Consider the following 15,977-nt stretch of genomic DNA (forward strand, 5'->3'; position numbering starts at 1 on the left):
ACGCTGTGTAAAAATCACGGACTGTCTGCACGGCCCCATAGACTAATATAGGTCCGTGCGACGCGTGTGAAAATCACGCGCGTTGCACGGACGTATATCCCGTTCGTCTGAATAAGCACTAACTCATACATCCGCAGCATGCGTACATACGTTCGTACTATCACTTTGGCGGTAAATGAACCATATTGCGATATCCTCACGGTTGCAATGTTACCATTTCCACGCACTGACGTATTGTAAATGTTTAACATAATTGGTGGGTGATTGTAACAATTTGTATTGGATTGATTTACCAGATGACACATTCAGTAACATCTGCATTACACCACTAGATGGTCTCCACAATGTCACCGTCATATACATCAACTATAACTACCAGGTCATGTGATGCAATGATCAATAACCACACTGTCCAAAAAGAAAGCCCTCTGCACCCCTGAGCACAGCTGGTTATCTGCCATCCCCTCCTCCTCCTCTTCCCGTGACTGGCCCAGCTTATCCCTGGACCTGCCCGGCAGCTGCCACGTTTCATTGGTGACGTCAGCCCAATCAACCAGATCCGCTAGGGGGAGCCGGAGCTTCCTCCAGGAACCAGGACAAGGAGCGGGGAGGGGCCGGCCAACTGAGGAGGGAGGGGTGAGCTATTGCCTTACGCATGCGCAAGCTACCCCACTGACTCCTGGGAAATGCAGTTTAATCTCCGCCCATTGCCTTTGCTAATGAATAGTGTTTGCGGGAACCGCGGGACTACATTTCCCAGAAGGCAATTCGGGGCCGGCCTTCAGTCAGCAGTGCGAAGCCTTCCTGAGTTGGAGTATTCACTATTTCCTGGTTTCGGCTGGCAGCCATTTTGGGGTTACAGAGAGCTCGGGCTTGCGCTGGCTCTGTTGATTTTGGGGGGTTAATCCCGGGCCGTTGGGGGGAATCTAGTACTTGTTAATAGCTTTTTTTACATTATACCTTTGTAGACGTTTTTGTTTCTTTTATTTTGAATTTGTGCCCTTTCGCTCTCGGACCCGGTTTTGCTTGGCAGGCGTCGGGTCTCCGGTATCTCGTGTGTGTTTCTGCAGAAGCGGCGGGGATCTCAGTGACATGTCCAGCATGAATCCCGAGTAGTAAGTATCTACCCTGTGTGTTGTGTGGGGGAGGAAGGCTGGGAGGTGGGGGACATATTTGCCATCAGGGGGTACATACATTTTCCTCACATCTCTTCATTATACTGGTGGTCACGACCATCTGGACACAACACAACTGTGACTAGTAAGTGCTCCGTCATGGCCACCCATCACTGCGGCCTGTGATATTAACCCTCTCACTGCCACTTTACATTTTATACTATATAGGCAAGCGTTGGTTGTAGTGTACTCACATAGGGTGAGGTGCAGTGGATTGTGGGTAGGCCTTGAAGTGTGTGTGTGTATGTATATATATATATATATATATATATATATACACACACACACACACGTAGCAGAGCTGTATTTGTGCATCACCACAACTCCATTAGATAATGGGCAGTAACACATTCTGCTTTGTACTACATGACTGGCTCTGCTCTATCTGTACACCTACATACAACCATGTGAGTGTTCACTCGGACACAGGACTGTTTGGTCTGATGACGCTGATATGATGGGGGTAGTTGTGAGTTGGGTGGGGGTGTGAAGTCCTATAGGCAGTGTAGAATAACGTATAAAATTATCAAGCGATAACCAGTCACGTGTAGGGAAATGTTTTTGGAGGTTCTCAGAATTGGAAATATGTGAGCTCAAGTAGTGATCTTGGGGGGCAGGGATTGTTCTGGACTTCCTGTCAATAATTCCATTAAAATAGGCGAGAGCCTCTCCCCCCTGCCTGAAATGGCTGATAGCAGGGAACAATAGAATACATTAGCAAATAGAGACTTTAGATTTAGTATCTCAAGAGCCATTTCATCTAGAAATCGTCTTCCGGGGCCTACATTCCTTTTTTCTTCCTAATAATGGATTTGTCATGAAAAGAGTCAAGTGAGCAGCGTTTTGTTTATCTGGGTCTTTACTCTGCCCTATAATGATCTTAGGCAACATGGCGGCAGGTGTGGGCCCCGTTCCGGGGGGGAGGTGTGTATGGTCTTAATGATTTTTTACCATTCTTAATTTTTATGAACAATGACAGACAAAAACTAGGCTTGTCTTTTTAATAACCATCTTCTGATCATTCCTCCCCCGCCCTGATTTTGGTTTCTAGATTTGCAAAGGAATAAAGTATTGTAATGATGTAAACAGGCCGCAGAGTTTAGGTCCTATCAGTCCTATGTAACGGTTAATGACTGGTCTTCTATATATCGAGCTGTCACCGTGGACTCTGCCCCGTCCAACATGTAAAGAAGCTAGTCAATAGAAGAAAGACAGAAGCCGGTTTATCTGGCCTAGATGTCCACAGGAAGTGGCGGTTCTGTCCCCGAGAGAAGGATGGGGGGGGGTCTATGTATATACTGGAGCTTTCTGCCATACAGAGGTGCACAGATGGCCGACACTAGGAGATCTATGGGACAATAACCCCTGTGCCTGGAGCGTGTGCCGGCCTTCATTTTAGCAGCGAGTCATATGTGTGTCACATGGTTCTTGCAAAACACTTATTACATGTACTGCAGATTTTGCAATCTTCTGCCAAGAACTGCCGTTCACACTTCCTGTCCAGATCAAGTCCTTGTTAATATCGCATTCACAATGGCTAAGACTCTACTTTTATTCATTCCTGCATTCCTGCGATCAACCTCCAGCACTTGGTGCTGCTCAGCAGATTTCGTTTCTATGGAACAAGGGTTAGCTCCGTCAACGTTTTAGCTTTTTCATTTAGCAAATATTCTCCTGTTCCCATTTTTTTTCCTTCGGCACTTCTGCTAGTTTTACATGCTACGTTTTAGCGTGTACCACCTTATACGCGGTCACTAGCACACATTTATACACTGTGGCGATCGTAGTAAGATGTGATAAAATAGAATCGTATAAAAAAAAATGGTTACGCGTGCAGCCACCATTAGGTTCTAAGCTCCTATGGGCAGACCCCTATCTTATTGCAACTTGTTAATGTTACCTGTTATTGTACAGCATCACCTCTTTCTTTCTATCTCTATATAATATATATATGTATATATAATGTGTATATGTGTGCGTGTCTATTGCTTTTTTTTTCCAGGTCTGCCCACCTGTGTCTTTCATCTATAGGGTTCTGAAGTTGGATTTCCGAGATTATTGTATTATTTGTATATTTAATGGGTCGGGACTGGGAATCGTAGATTCTAGACCAGGGGTCAGCAACCTGAGGCACTCCTGCTCTTCTGAAACTACAATTCCCAGCATGCACTGACAGCCTTCTGCTGGACTAATAAAGCCTTTTACTGTGCATGCTGAGAGATGTAGTTTCACAAAAGCTGGAGCGCAGAAGGTATCTGGCTTAGACAGCCTGTACGTCTGATTTTTGGAGTTTTTTTTTCTTTACTTTAAAGGAATTTAATGTTCCTTTTTTTCCTACTACAAACGAGATCTGTTTGTGTCATTGTAGCATTTGCAGCCTGCCAAGTCTACTACAACTTCCACCTTTCTGAATGCAGCTGCCCCGATGATCTGCTGATCAATGTGGGTCAAACTGCCATATATCCTCAAGCAGAAGTCCCTGTAAATAATGGCCTCTCTTTCTAGTGGGTCGCTGCTCTTGCTAATAGAGAAGGGTATTGCACAGGGGCCCTTGACATCCACGTCCTCTAAGGGTAAGCCTAGGTGACCTAGTGAGATTTTCAGCTGCAAATCTGCGTTGCATGCAGATCTCTCCCTTTACGTTGCAAAGGGTGAAGATCAGTGGCATTTCCACAACAGAATTGACATGCTGGGAATTTACAAATCTGTAGCACACCTTAAATTCCGCACAGATATTTTTTTTTTTCCGCTACATGTGGATGGGCTTTTGAAAACTCCATCCTCGTGTATTGTAAATTATCTCCGATTTTCAGTGTGAAATCTGCAATGTCTGAACAGGGTTGTCTGGTTAGGGATTATTCCTGGAAGTCTAGATTCCCATATTTAGTTTTGATGCAATTTTTTTAAGTCGTAGCCAGAAGTGGATAGAAAAGGAAGTATAGCAGAAAGACTGAGGCCTCATGCGCATGGCCGTGATTTTCGGGTCGGCCAGCAGCGGACTGTCAACCGCGAACAGCCGCCCGCAAATCGCTGGCAATGCACATGGCCGCGGCCATTATTTCCAATGAGCCTGGACCGCAGAAGACGGCCGTAATAAGACATGTCAGTTCTTTCTGTGGTGCGGGCTCCCGGGCCATGCACAGACTGTAAAAACTATGGTCGTGTGCATGGCCCCATAGAAATTAATGGGGCCGCAATTCTCTCATGGGTTTTCGGGGGAATTGTGGCCGCAAAAGCACGTTCGTGTGCATGGGGCCTGATACATCACCTATCTTTTGTATCCTATTCTGAGTTCGGCTCAAAAAAATACATCAGCTATACTTCCATTTATATCCACTACTGGCTTTGGCTGAAATAACAGTATACATTTTTACTAGAAATTGCATCAAACTAAATATTTGAATCCAGCCTTAAAGAGGCTCTGTCACCAGATTTTGCAACCCCTATCTGCTATTGCAGCAGATCGGCGCTGCAATGTAGATTACAGTAACGTTTTTATTTTTAAAAAACGAGCATTTTTGGCCAAGTTATGACCAATTTTGTAGTTATGCAAATGAGGCTTGCAAAAGTCCAAGTGGGTGTGTTTAAAAGTAAAAGTCCAACTGGGCGTGTATTATGTGCGTACATCGGGGCGTGTTTACTACTTTTACTAGCTGGGCTTTCTGATGAGAAGTATCATCCACTTCTCTTCAGAACGCCCAGCTTGTGACAGTGCAGACACAGCCGTGTTCTCCAGAGATCACGCTGTGACGTCACTCACAGGTCCTGCCGAGGACACATCGGCACCAGAGGCTTCAGTTGATTCTGCAGCAGCATCGGCGTTAGCAGGTAAGTCGATGTAGCTACTTACCTGCAAACGCCGATGCTGCTGCAGAATCATCTGTAGCCTCTGGTGCCGATGTGTCCTCGCTCGTCTGACACGATGCAGGACCTGTGAGTGACGACACAGCGTGATCTCTCGAGAACACGCTGTGTGTCTGCACTGCCAGAAGCTGGGCGTTCTGAAGAGAAGTGGATGATACTTCTCGTCAGAAAGCCCAGCTAGTAAAAGTAGTAAACACACCCCGATGTACGCACATAATACACGCCCACTTGGACTTTTACTTTTAAACACACCCACTTGGACTTTTGCAAGCCTCATTTGCATAACTACAAAAATGGTCATAACTTGGCCAAAAATGCTCGTTTTTAAAAAATAAAAACGTTACTGTAATCTACATTGCAGCGCCTATCTGCTGCAATAGCAGATAGGGGTTGCAAAATCTGGTGACAGAGCCTCTTTAAGTTCCTCTTATTGTATAGTCCATAGTGAATTGTAATAGACAGGACTGCTATGTGTATTAGACCCTGATACATATAAAGGTGGACAGAAATATTGCATTTGGTCACATATTGTATGGGGCTAATCCGCGTGTTTATCAAAGGTTATATTCCGTAAGAAATCTGCGCGTAACACGTGAATTTCCTACGCATCAGATTTTTTTGCCTCCTAATCCGTAATGTGCACATTAAGGGTCAATGCGCATTACGTGCGGTTTTTCTTCACGTGGATTTGCGTGCGGCAAATCTGCAGTGTAATGTACCAGCATAGTCCATGAGATTCCAGGAAATCATGTACACACTGCAGTATTTTTCGGGACCTTTGGTACGTTTTTAGAATCTGCAGCATGTCTGTTTATCTTGCGTTTTTGCTTGCGAATTCTATCTGCCTAGTGCAGAGGAAAATCGCACCAAAATCCGCAGCATGAAAACGCATCATAATCCGCACCATTAGGCGCAAATTTTTAGCTGCGTAATTATATGCGTATACCTGCGGTTTTGATGCAGACTTTCCACATCAAATTACTCAACGTGTGCATTCAGCCTAAGACTGGAATTACACTTTCAGTTTTAGGTAAAGTTGGTGATGCAGTTTATTGTTAGTTTTTTTTTTTTGTGCCAAACAGGAGTGGATACAACAGAAAGGGAAAGTAGAAGTCCTTCCTTTATACTTTCTATTCCTTTTGAAGCTCTTGACTATGGCTCAAAAATTAGAAGTCAAACTACACCAAAAACTAAATGCGTGATTTAAGGCTAAAATAAGTCTTGTTCAGACTTATTAGATATAATGCAGGTTTTAGTCAACAGGTCAGGCTTCAGAAACCCTTGAGTGTCGGCTGTTATTACCAGTTGAATCTGCGGCCAGCCAGTGTCATGTGCAGCATCTGTTGCAGGGAATATGTAGTGTTACATGGCGACAGTGACTACAAAAGTCACTTTGTTGGCGGTTTCTGCTCTGTCATAGAGGGGTCTGGGCCCTGCTTATTGATGTACGGTACATATGCTCCAATAGGGCGTTAGGAATGGGGTTATAGCCGATGTAGTCTCTGGCTGACTTCTTAAGAGCGTGTGATTCACAAGAGTACTTGGCATGGGTGTTATTCTGAAAACATAATTTATTGTACTGTAGATTAAGGCAAAATTCACACCAACGTGTGCATTTTGCGCACGCAAAAAACGCTGCGTTTTTTGCGCATTGCAGTTCCGTGTGGCATCAGTGTTTGGTGCGTGGCTGCGTGTTTTTTGCGCGTATGGCATCGTTATGACACATGGTTTTGAGGTTTATAAACATAAATGAAGGAGGTAGTTTTATTATTCCCTTCATTTCTTCAACAACTGTAGCGCGAATTACGCGTGGCACACAAGTGCGACCGGTGCCATGTGCGGTTTTTACACACCCATTGACTTCAATGGGTGCGTGATGCACGAAAAAACGCTAAAGTATAGGACATGCAGCGAGTTTCACGCTGCGTGAAAAACACGGAATGTCTGAACGGCCACATTGACTAGCATAGGTTCGTGTGATGTGCGTGATCTTCACACTCGTATCACGGACGTGAACTACGCTCGTGTAAATAAGTCCTAAATGATTGATTCAATGTAAGCGAGCTGTTGCGTGTAGAAGAGGGTTTCCCCTACGTAAGGGCAGCCTACCGTCTCTTTTAAACATCTACAGCTTTATTTGTCATTGTTCCAGGATGCTGCTGTGCAGCAGAAGAGAAGAATCCTTCATCCGGGCTCTGATCTCCTGCATCTTGGCAGTCCTGATTGGCTTAGAATAGGGTTGGGCCACCTCTTGCTTACGTTTTGCATGTGTCATTGTTCCACGTCCTCTACTCTACCCTTTTATGTTCCTAGGTGTTTTCATTGAGCATTCTTGAATTATCACACAAGTACATAAGGTCTAGTATATGAATCTTTGCTGTTGCAGTAGCTTGTACTTCTACAGGGTCAGGATTCATAGGGCACCTGGTAATCGCTGTGTCCAGGTTCTCCATGTTCCTTGTACCAGGTTAAAGATTAGGGTTTCGGAGAGAAGGGATTTAAAAAGGTTTTCCAGTTTAAAAAAAATAATTGCCAATTGCAAGATCATCCGTAGGTAAAGCTCCTACTAATAGAAGTTCTGTAGAAATTTCGACATCCTCTGTGCTTACAAGTCTGATGGCCGGACTTGCGGTAGTTCCAGTACTCTGATTATCGTGTCGACGCTGACACTTGCATTCATCCAACTCCTCCCCTCTCTCCTGTGTCAACATGTCACATCGAACGTCACTGTTCTGAGCTGGGCTTTCATTCCTGTGCTCTAATCGAGTCCCGACCCTCTTTCCACGTCTTCTGGCCCACGCTTCCTCCCCCCGCACTGTATTATGTAGTCACGTGATTGCAGCACTCTTTTTCTGAGTAATTATACTATTCATTGTAATGCAAAACCATCAATTGCAAAAAGAGGCTAAGGAGAAAAGGAAACTACGTGCTACAGTGTCTCATGGGCATTGTAGTTTAGAGCAGTGTGCACTCTTCGCATTGCCCGCCCCATTACAGGAAGTACAAATGTTTTCTATAGGCGTTACAAGAACGGGCTGAGAGTTCAAATAATGAAATTTGCTTTTTCCAGTTCCAAAAAATTTGAATGGGAGAAGCCTGTAATACTGTGAACTGCTGCTACAAGTGTCGACAATTCACAGTGAGCAAGTAGAAATGATGAGGAAGCAGCGCTCGTACGAGTGTTGCATCCCCTTCAAAATAGCTGATTGGCGGGGGTGCCGAAAATCAGACGCAGACCGATCACATATTGTTGGCCTATCCCTGAGGATAGGCCACCAATTTTTTTTGAACTGGAAAACCCCTTTAAGGGTATGTTCTCACGCAGAGTTTTCAGGCGTATTTTGGGTTTAAACGCCTCGAAATACACCTGGAAGAACGGTAGCTAAACGCCAACAAACATCTAATTTAATTCAATGGGAAAACAGCATTTAGTTCCGACTGAGTTTTTATACGCCGCTGTTTTAAAAAACAGTGTGTAAGAAGATGCCCCGTAAAAAGGAGCATGGAGCGGTTTATCATTGTCAATGTAAAAACTGGTAAAAAAAAAAACTGACCTAAAAATGCCTCATAAGACCGTTTTCAGCTACAAAATTGCTGAAAATCCAAGGCTGTTTTCCCTTGAAAACGACTCCGTCATTTTCAGCCATTTTTGATTTTACGTGTGAACGTCCCCTTCTCTCCACAATTGGTACAGTACCTGAGTCAATCTTTACCTATTCCACCCTGAAGGACACTAAGGTTATTTAGGATCTTTTTCTTGCCTTATGCATTGGGTGTATTCGTGTGCAGCTAAACAGTTAAACCGCATTGAGTTAGCATGCTAACAAGCTCATTGTTAGGGCCGTGCCAGAAGGTGCGTTGTGGTAAGTGATCTTGCCTTTGAATAATTTCTGCTAGAAATGAAGCAGGTCAGGCTGGCCTGTTGCCTAGCAGTGCTCTGCTCAGCCCCTAATACTTCACTTTCTTGTTGTTTCTGAGCCTGCGTTGGGGAAATGCTAAGTGGTTTATATTAGGAAAAGGTCTCCCGGTTTATTTGACCTAGGATGTCTTCTCAATGACAGACAGGTGACACTTTTTACACTTATGTAGGAACTACCTGATGGTGGGAATCACCAGGGCTGTCCTCTTCATGACCTGCTTCATGTGTGACCTATGAGAAGTTTGAATGTTGATGTCCTCTACATATGGAGGATAATGCACCATGACTATAGGTTTTGTGTACGTACAATATTATGTGTTTATGATGTAAATTATTAGGATACGTTCACAAAACTGCACCACAACAAGATGGAGCAGACCTAAGAATCTGGCTCTTCTGTGAAAATCCGTTGGGTACCGCATGTAAACCCTACGTTCCACATTGCTGTTGTGAGAAGGTGCCACAAAGACCTACAGGGATAGCAAGGTGTAGATTTTGCACCGCAAATCCGTAGCAATTTACAGCACAATTCAAGTGAATGGGGTTTTTAGGCTGCAGTGCAAATCCACGGCTTTTGAGCATTCCCTTAATAACTATTGGCTATTAGTATCGATAAGCATGAATCATCAGCTTATTCAGTTCAATTTGATACATAGGCTTTACTATACACCAGCCCTTTTGAGTAAGTTCTCGATTAAAGGGGTATTCCGGAACTAAAAAATTACATTTATTTAAATAAAACAATGAAAATGATATAACTTTACAATGTACTTACGTTTCATCAGATGGCTGTAGCGTCGTATATCCTCCTCCGTCACCGCCCCCTTAGTGAAGCAAAATCTGCACTTCCTGTGCAGACCCGTCCATTTAGTCTTCTGCCTTGCTTCCGGTTTCCGGCTTTCACACTGTACGGTTACGTCACAAATGACGTAACCGTACCACGTGCTTCTTTATCTCAGAGCATGCGTGGTTAACACACTCCACCGCGCATGCTCTGTGAAATTATAACCCCTTATAAATTACCGACGGAATACGAAGTTGCGGGAATAACGGCCGTTTCGGCCGTCTTCCCGACAGGTGCAGGAGCTGTGACAGCTGCTGTCTCGTACAGCAGCTGCCGCAGCTCCTACAGCGGGGACCGATCGCTGTGTCCCCGCTGTCTAACCCCTTAAAAGCCGCGTTCAATAGAGATCGCGGCTTTTTAGGGGTTAAGTTACCATCGCCGGCCTGCTACACGATAGCGGCCGGCGATGGTTACTATGGCAACCGGACACCAAACAATGGCGTCCGGCTATGCCATCGACGGAAGCCTAATGGGTCCTGACAAAGTCAGGACCCACTATGCTTGCTGTCAGTGAATAGCTGACAGTTCTAATACACTGCACTACGCATGTAGTGCAGAGTATTAGAATAGCGATCAGGGCCTCCTGCCCTCAAGTCCCCTTGTGGGACAAAGTAATAAAGTAAAAAAAAAAAGATGTGTAAAAATAAGAAAATAAAAGTTTAAAAAAATCCCCTTTTTTTCCCTTATCAGTCCTTTTTTATTAATAAAAATATATAAATAAATAAAATATACATAATTGGTATCGCCGCGTCCGTAACGGCCTGAACTACAAAATTATTTCGTTATTTATCCCGCGCGGTGAACGCCGTAAAAGAAAATAATAATAAACCGTACCAAAATCACAATTGTTTGGTCACTTCACCTCCCAAAAAATGTATTAAAAAGAGATCAAAAAGTCGCATGTACCTAAAAATGGTCCTGATCGAAACTACAGTTCGTTACGCAAAAAATAAGTCCTCGCACGGCTTTATTGATGGAAAAATAATAAAGTTCTTGCTCTTAGAATAAGGCAACACAAAAAGTGAATGATTTTTTACAAAACGTATTTTATTGTGCAAACGCCATAAGACATAAAAGAACTATAAACATCTGGTGTCACCGTTAGGCCGAGTTTACACGAGCGTGTGCATTTTGTGCAAGCAAAAAGCGCGGCGTTTTGCGTGCGCAAAAGGCAATTAACAGCTCCGCGTGTCAGCCCTTTATGATGCGCGGCTGCCTGGTTTTCGCGCACCCACCATCATTATGACACTCCGTTTGGATGTTTGTAAACAGAAAAGAACGTGGTGCTTTTCTGTTTTCATTCATCCTTTACAGTGCTGTTGCGCGAATCACGCACGTCCCACGGAAGTGCTTCTGTGCGACATGCGTGGTTTTCACACAGCCATTGACTTCATATATGTGTATGTGTGATTTGTTTTGACACTTTTTTACTTTCAAAAAACAACTTTTTGGGCAAAAAAAATAGTTTTATTTGATTTTCACAAATTTTTTTTTTGTTTTTTCACCAACTTTATTTAACGGATTGACATTTTTTTTTTTAGTCCCACCATGGGACTTCACTATGCGATGTGCCGATCGCATATATAATGCTTTGGTATACTTCTTGTTATTATTGCCTGTCAGTATAAAACAGAGGGAGCTCCCTCCCTCTGTCAAACACATTAGATGCCGCTGTCACTATTGACAGCGGCATTTAATGGGTTAAATTGCCGGAATCGGAGCGCGCTTCGATTACGGCAGTTGCAGCAAGAGCCAGGCTGTGTATAACAGCCGTGCTCCTGCCGCTGATCGCGTGGGTACACTGGCAGTACCCGCGCCATCACAGGACGGATATATCCCTCCTCCTGCGCGAACTAGCAGCTGCAGAGCACTGATATATCCGCCCTTCGGCGTTAAGAGGTTAAAAACGCAGATATCCAGTGATTTCAGCTTGTGCTATCAGTAATAGAATGAGAGCACCAAAATGAAGACTGAGATTGCAGAAGTTAGAGCTGGGTGTAGTAGGCGGAGCAAGTGCACTGCTGCATGCACATTGCATGCTGGGACTAGAGCAGTGCATGCAGGGAGGAGAAACACAGGAAGAGAAGAGGAATGAACTTACTGAGCAAAACAAACCTCTCAAGGTAAACAATAGGGAGTAATGTTACTAAAACCATTTATTATCAAGAAAAAGCTAGTCAGAGTGCACTAATATATTAATAGAGGAACATTGCATTGATTTAAAAAAAAAAAAAAGGATTGGAAAACCCCTTTAATAAAGCTTCTAACTGCCCCAGATGTGGTGCAGCGGAAGCAAACTATTTGCACATGTTATGGATTTGTATTAAGATTGCTGATTACTGGGATAGAATTTTTAAAAACATTTTGGAAAAAATAGATCCAGATATAGTGTTTCAACCTCAAATGGTATTGCTGGGTGATGATTCTAAATTAAAAATGTCTAAGGAAAAAAAATGTGGATTAATAAAACTATTATTTATTGCAAAATTACTAATAGTTAGAAAGTGGATATCTAGCTCCCCACCGGAGTTTAATGCTTGGGTAAATAATGTAAAAATTATAATGAAATATGAGAAAATCTATAATCAAGGCAAACACCGTAAAACCTATTGGGGGGAGTGGTAAGAATTTTTTTGTTTTTTTTCTTTTACCAAGATCGGTCTTGAGGGGGTGGGAGTAGGGGGAAAAGTGCATAATTGTATTTTCTTTCTTCCTTACTTGTATGGAATTTTATATTGTATTGAATAAATAACTATTGGCTGAGTGTCATAAACCACAGTCACCAAATACAGTGCCTTGTAAAAGTACTCACCCCCTTGGTGTGTTTTCCTTTGGTTTTTTTTCTCATTACAACCTTGATTTAAAATAGATTTTTAAGGGGTTTGTACCATTTGATTTACACAACATGCCTACCACTTTGAAGGGGCACAATATTTTTTACTGTGACACAAATAATAATTAAAAGAACTTCAATGTGCATAAGTTCACCTCCTTTGTGGAACTACCTTTTGCTGCAGTCAGATATGTCTCTGGGGAACGTCTCTCTTCGCTTACCACATCTAGACGCTGGGATTTTTGCCCATTCCAGGCAAAACTGCTCCTACTCTTTCAAGTTAGATGGGTTGCTTTGGTGTACAGCAGTTTTCAAGTCATGCCACGGATTCTCTGTTGTATTGAGGTCTGAGCTTTGACTTGGCCATTCCAAGACATTTAAATGTTTCCCCTTAAACCCCTCCAGTGTAGCTTTAGCTGTATGTTTAGGGTCATTGTCTTACTGGTACCTCCGTCTAAAAATCATTGGCAGACTGAAAGATTTCCTCAAGTAGTGCCATCCATCGTTCCTTCAATCCCGACCAGTTTTCCAGACCCTGCCGATGACCAGCATCCCCACAGCATGAATCTACCACCTCTATGCTAAACTGTGGGAATGGCGTTCTTGGAATGATGGGAAGTGTTGGGTTTGAGCCAAAAAGTTTAATCTGTGTGTCATCTTACCAGAAAACCTTCCATGTGCCTGGAGTGTCTGCTACATGCATTTTGGCGAACTAGAATGTATTTGTTTGGACAGAAAAATGCCATTGCTTAGGCCCCCTGCACATGGCCGTACCCGCAATCCTGGGTCGGGATTATGGCTACGCACGGGCGCAGAGTCCGCATTTGCGGGCTGTATTATTTTATTATTGATTTAAAGCGAACCTCCCGTCTCAGGAAAAAATTATAAATGTGTTGGGATACATGGAGTAATGTTACCTGGTGCCCTCTGCTGTGGATCCGCCGTTTTAGGTCAAAAAGCGCACCAAATGTAGTGCAGTTTTTCGTCCGTAACGTCCGCTGCGAAAAACTACAGCACTTATCCGGCAAGCTAGCAAACCGGCCTCCTGGGATGACGTCTCATTCCAGGAGACCACTGCAGCGGCAGTCACATGGGATGAAGCGTCATCCCAGGAGGATGAAACAGATTCCCAGGTATGTTTAATTACATTTATTTTTTGTAAGTTCTGTTTTTTTGCGGCGGGATCGCTTGGAATCCGTTGCAAAAAACGGACCATTGCTATTTGATGTGAGATTTACATCCCCATTGGATTCAATGGGGAATTCCTGCAACATATAAGCAGTGTTTACGTTAAGACAATTGACATGCTGCTGAATGAATTTGCGCATCACAGGTCAATTTCTGAGCGGTATTCCCGCTCCGTATTTACACAATTAGTTTTATCTCATCCACTTTGCTGCTACTGTATTTGCTGCGGATTTTCCGCAAGAAATTCCGTTGTGGAATGATCACACCTAATATAGGGGTTTCATAGCAAAGGGGTGAATACATATGCACTTTTCAGTTTTTTGTTTATATATTTTACAATACAAGTTGTTTCATTCTAATGTAACTATTTGGACTTTTTTCCAGGTCCATTACTTCAAATTTTAAAATCCATTATAAAGGGAACCTGTCACCAGCATTTCACCTATTGAACTCCACTCCCCCCACATAAAACGCAGCGAAATACGCTTTCTCTGCCTCCCATTGAAGTCAGTGGAAGGTCAGAGGCGTAAACGCCTGAAGATAGGGCATGTCCCCCCTTTCTCCCGCGAAGTGGTTTTACCACTCGCGGGAAAAAGACACCTCCGTCTCCCATTGAAATCAATGGGAGGCATTTTCGGGCCGTTTTTGACGAGTTTTGCGGCACGGTTTCCGCGTCAAAAAGCTTGTCAAACTCAGTGTGAACATAGCCTTACGTGTTTTGGATCCACTTCTAGTTTTGGCTTCCAAATACTGATGCAAAGTACTGCGATGTGAAAGTGGCAATAGGGTAAGGCCACACATAGCATCTAAAGTGTCGTTGCACAGAAATAAACATCCCGAATCTCTGGTAAAACCGCATGAGCCAAACCGCTGTTGCTACTTGTGGCCTTACTGTTATAAAAGTGGGAATGATCACATAATATAGCAAGGAGACTAGGGATTTAAACTTTCCCACGACTCCCTTGTGGCCTCCACAAGCTATATGATAACATCCCTTAGTTGTAGTAAGGTAAGCTGAGCAAAGGATACCAGTGAAGAATTAATGATTGGATCGCTCACACTTGTTAGGGTATTTTCTCAAAGGTAGGATATGCTGCAGATTTTCCGCAATGGAATCTAAAAAGAACCGCATCTAAATCAGTCACTAAAATCCACAGAAAACCATGCGTTTTTGCTGCACATATTGCTGCGGAAACGCAATGCAGCTGCGGATATCTTTGCGGATTTTCCCTGTGGATTTCGTTTGAAGCATTGATTGTTGCAAATTTTGTGCACCTGCTGCATAAACGCTGTACAAAACGCTACTTGCTTATTTTGGTGCAGAATTCTTGCTCCCTATTCAAATCTATGACCCAAATAGGCAGCATCTCCACTCAGATACATAAATCGACATGCTGCAGATTTGTAAACCTCACCGCAGAACACTTTCCACTCGACTTCTGTGTTTTTTTTTCCCCGCAGTGTGTGGCTGAGTGTTGCAGGAACTTCATCTACTTCGCTGCTACTTTAAATGCCGCGAAATTCCTGCCCAGAATATTGAGCCTTGCAGGGAATAGTTGGACTTGTCCACAACTCAAGTGACGTGGAGCGTTCCAGCTGATCTTGTCTACTAGATCACTGTTCATTTGTATGGGTGCCTTCACATGTTTATTTTTTTTTATGCATATGGCCCTTTTCTGCCGCGTGGCCCGTTACTGCCTGACAAGACCGTGCGTGTTTTACTTCGAATTGCCATGCAATGCGGTTTTTAATAGCAATAATTTGACCGGGGAAATAAGTTGAAAGGACTGGTTTCCCCTGTGAAACTGCCATATTGTCCATCGGCTCTTGTTAAAACAATTTTATCAGCACGTGTAAAAAGGACCCTTACTAATGTTTGTCTCCTTGTGATAATACTCCAGCTTGTTGGGCATTTTATAAAGGTTTGCATTTGATATATTTAATGCAAACAACTTTATTTCACAATGAATACTTTGCAAATATCAAACCGTCCCCGGGCCGGTTGTTCCAGCAGAACAGGTTGGGTTTTAACGTGGGATCCTTTTTGCTGCAGACCTTTCCAGTCACTTATAAATATTCTGCAAATGTTTAGACATTAAAAGAAATGTTAATATTTCTGAGCATTTTAAAGGCTATGTAAACATTCTAAGCCTT

The 15,977-nt window shown here is 43.3% G+C and overlaps 1 protein-coding gene across 1 annotated transcript in view; it reads left to right on the top strand.

The window, feature by feature from the left end:
- Nucleotides 1-795: 795 nt before the first annotated feature.
- Nucleotides 796-15,977, top strand: part of RAB1A (RAB1A, member RAS oncogene family) — a 34,510-nt gene continuing 19,328 nt past the window's right edge. Inside the window, exon 1 of the mRNA XM_075863125.1 lies at nucleotides 796-1,115. Within this exon, the coding sequence (XP_075719240.1) occupies nucleotides 1,093-1,115 (23 nt within the window). The 5' untranslated portion in view covers nucleotides 796-1,092. The remainder of the gene's footprint in view (nucleotides 1,116-15,977) is intronic.

This window comes from Rhinoderma darwinii, chromosome 4, assembly GCF_050947455.1.
Source record: "Rhinoderma darwinii isolate aRhiDar2 chromosome 4, aRhiDar2.hap1, whole genome shotgun sequence".
Lineage (NCBI taxonomy): Eukaryota > Metazoa > Chordata > Amphibia > Anura > Rhinodermatidae > Rhinoderma > Rhinoderma darwinii.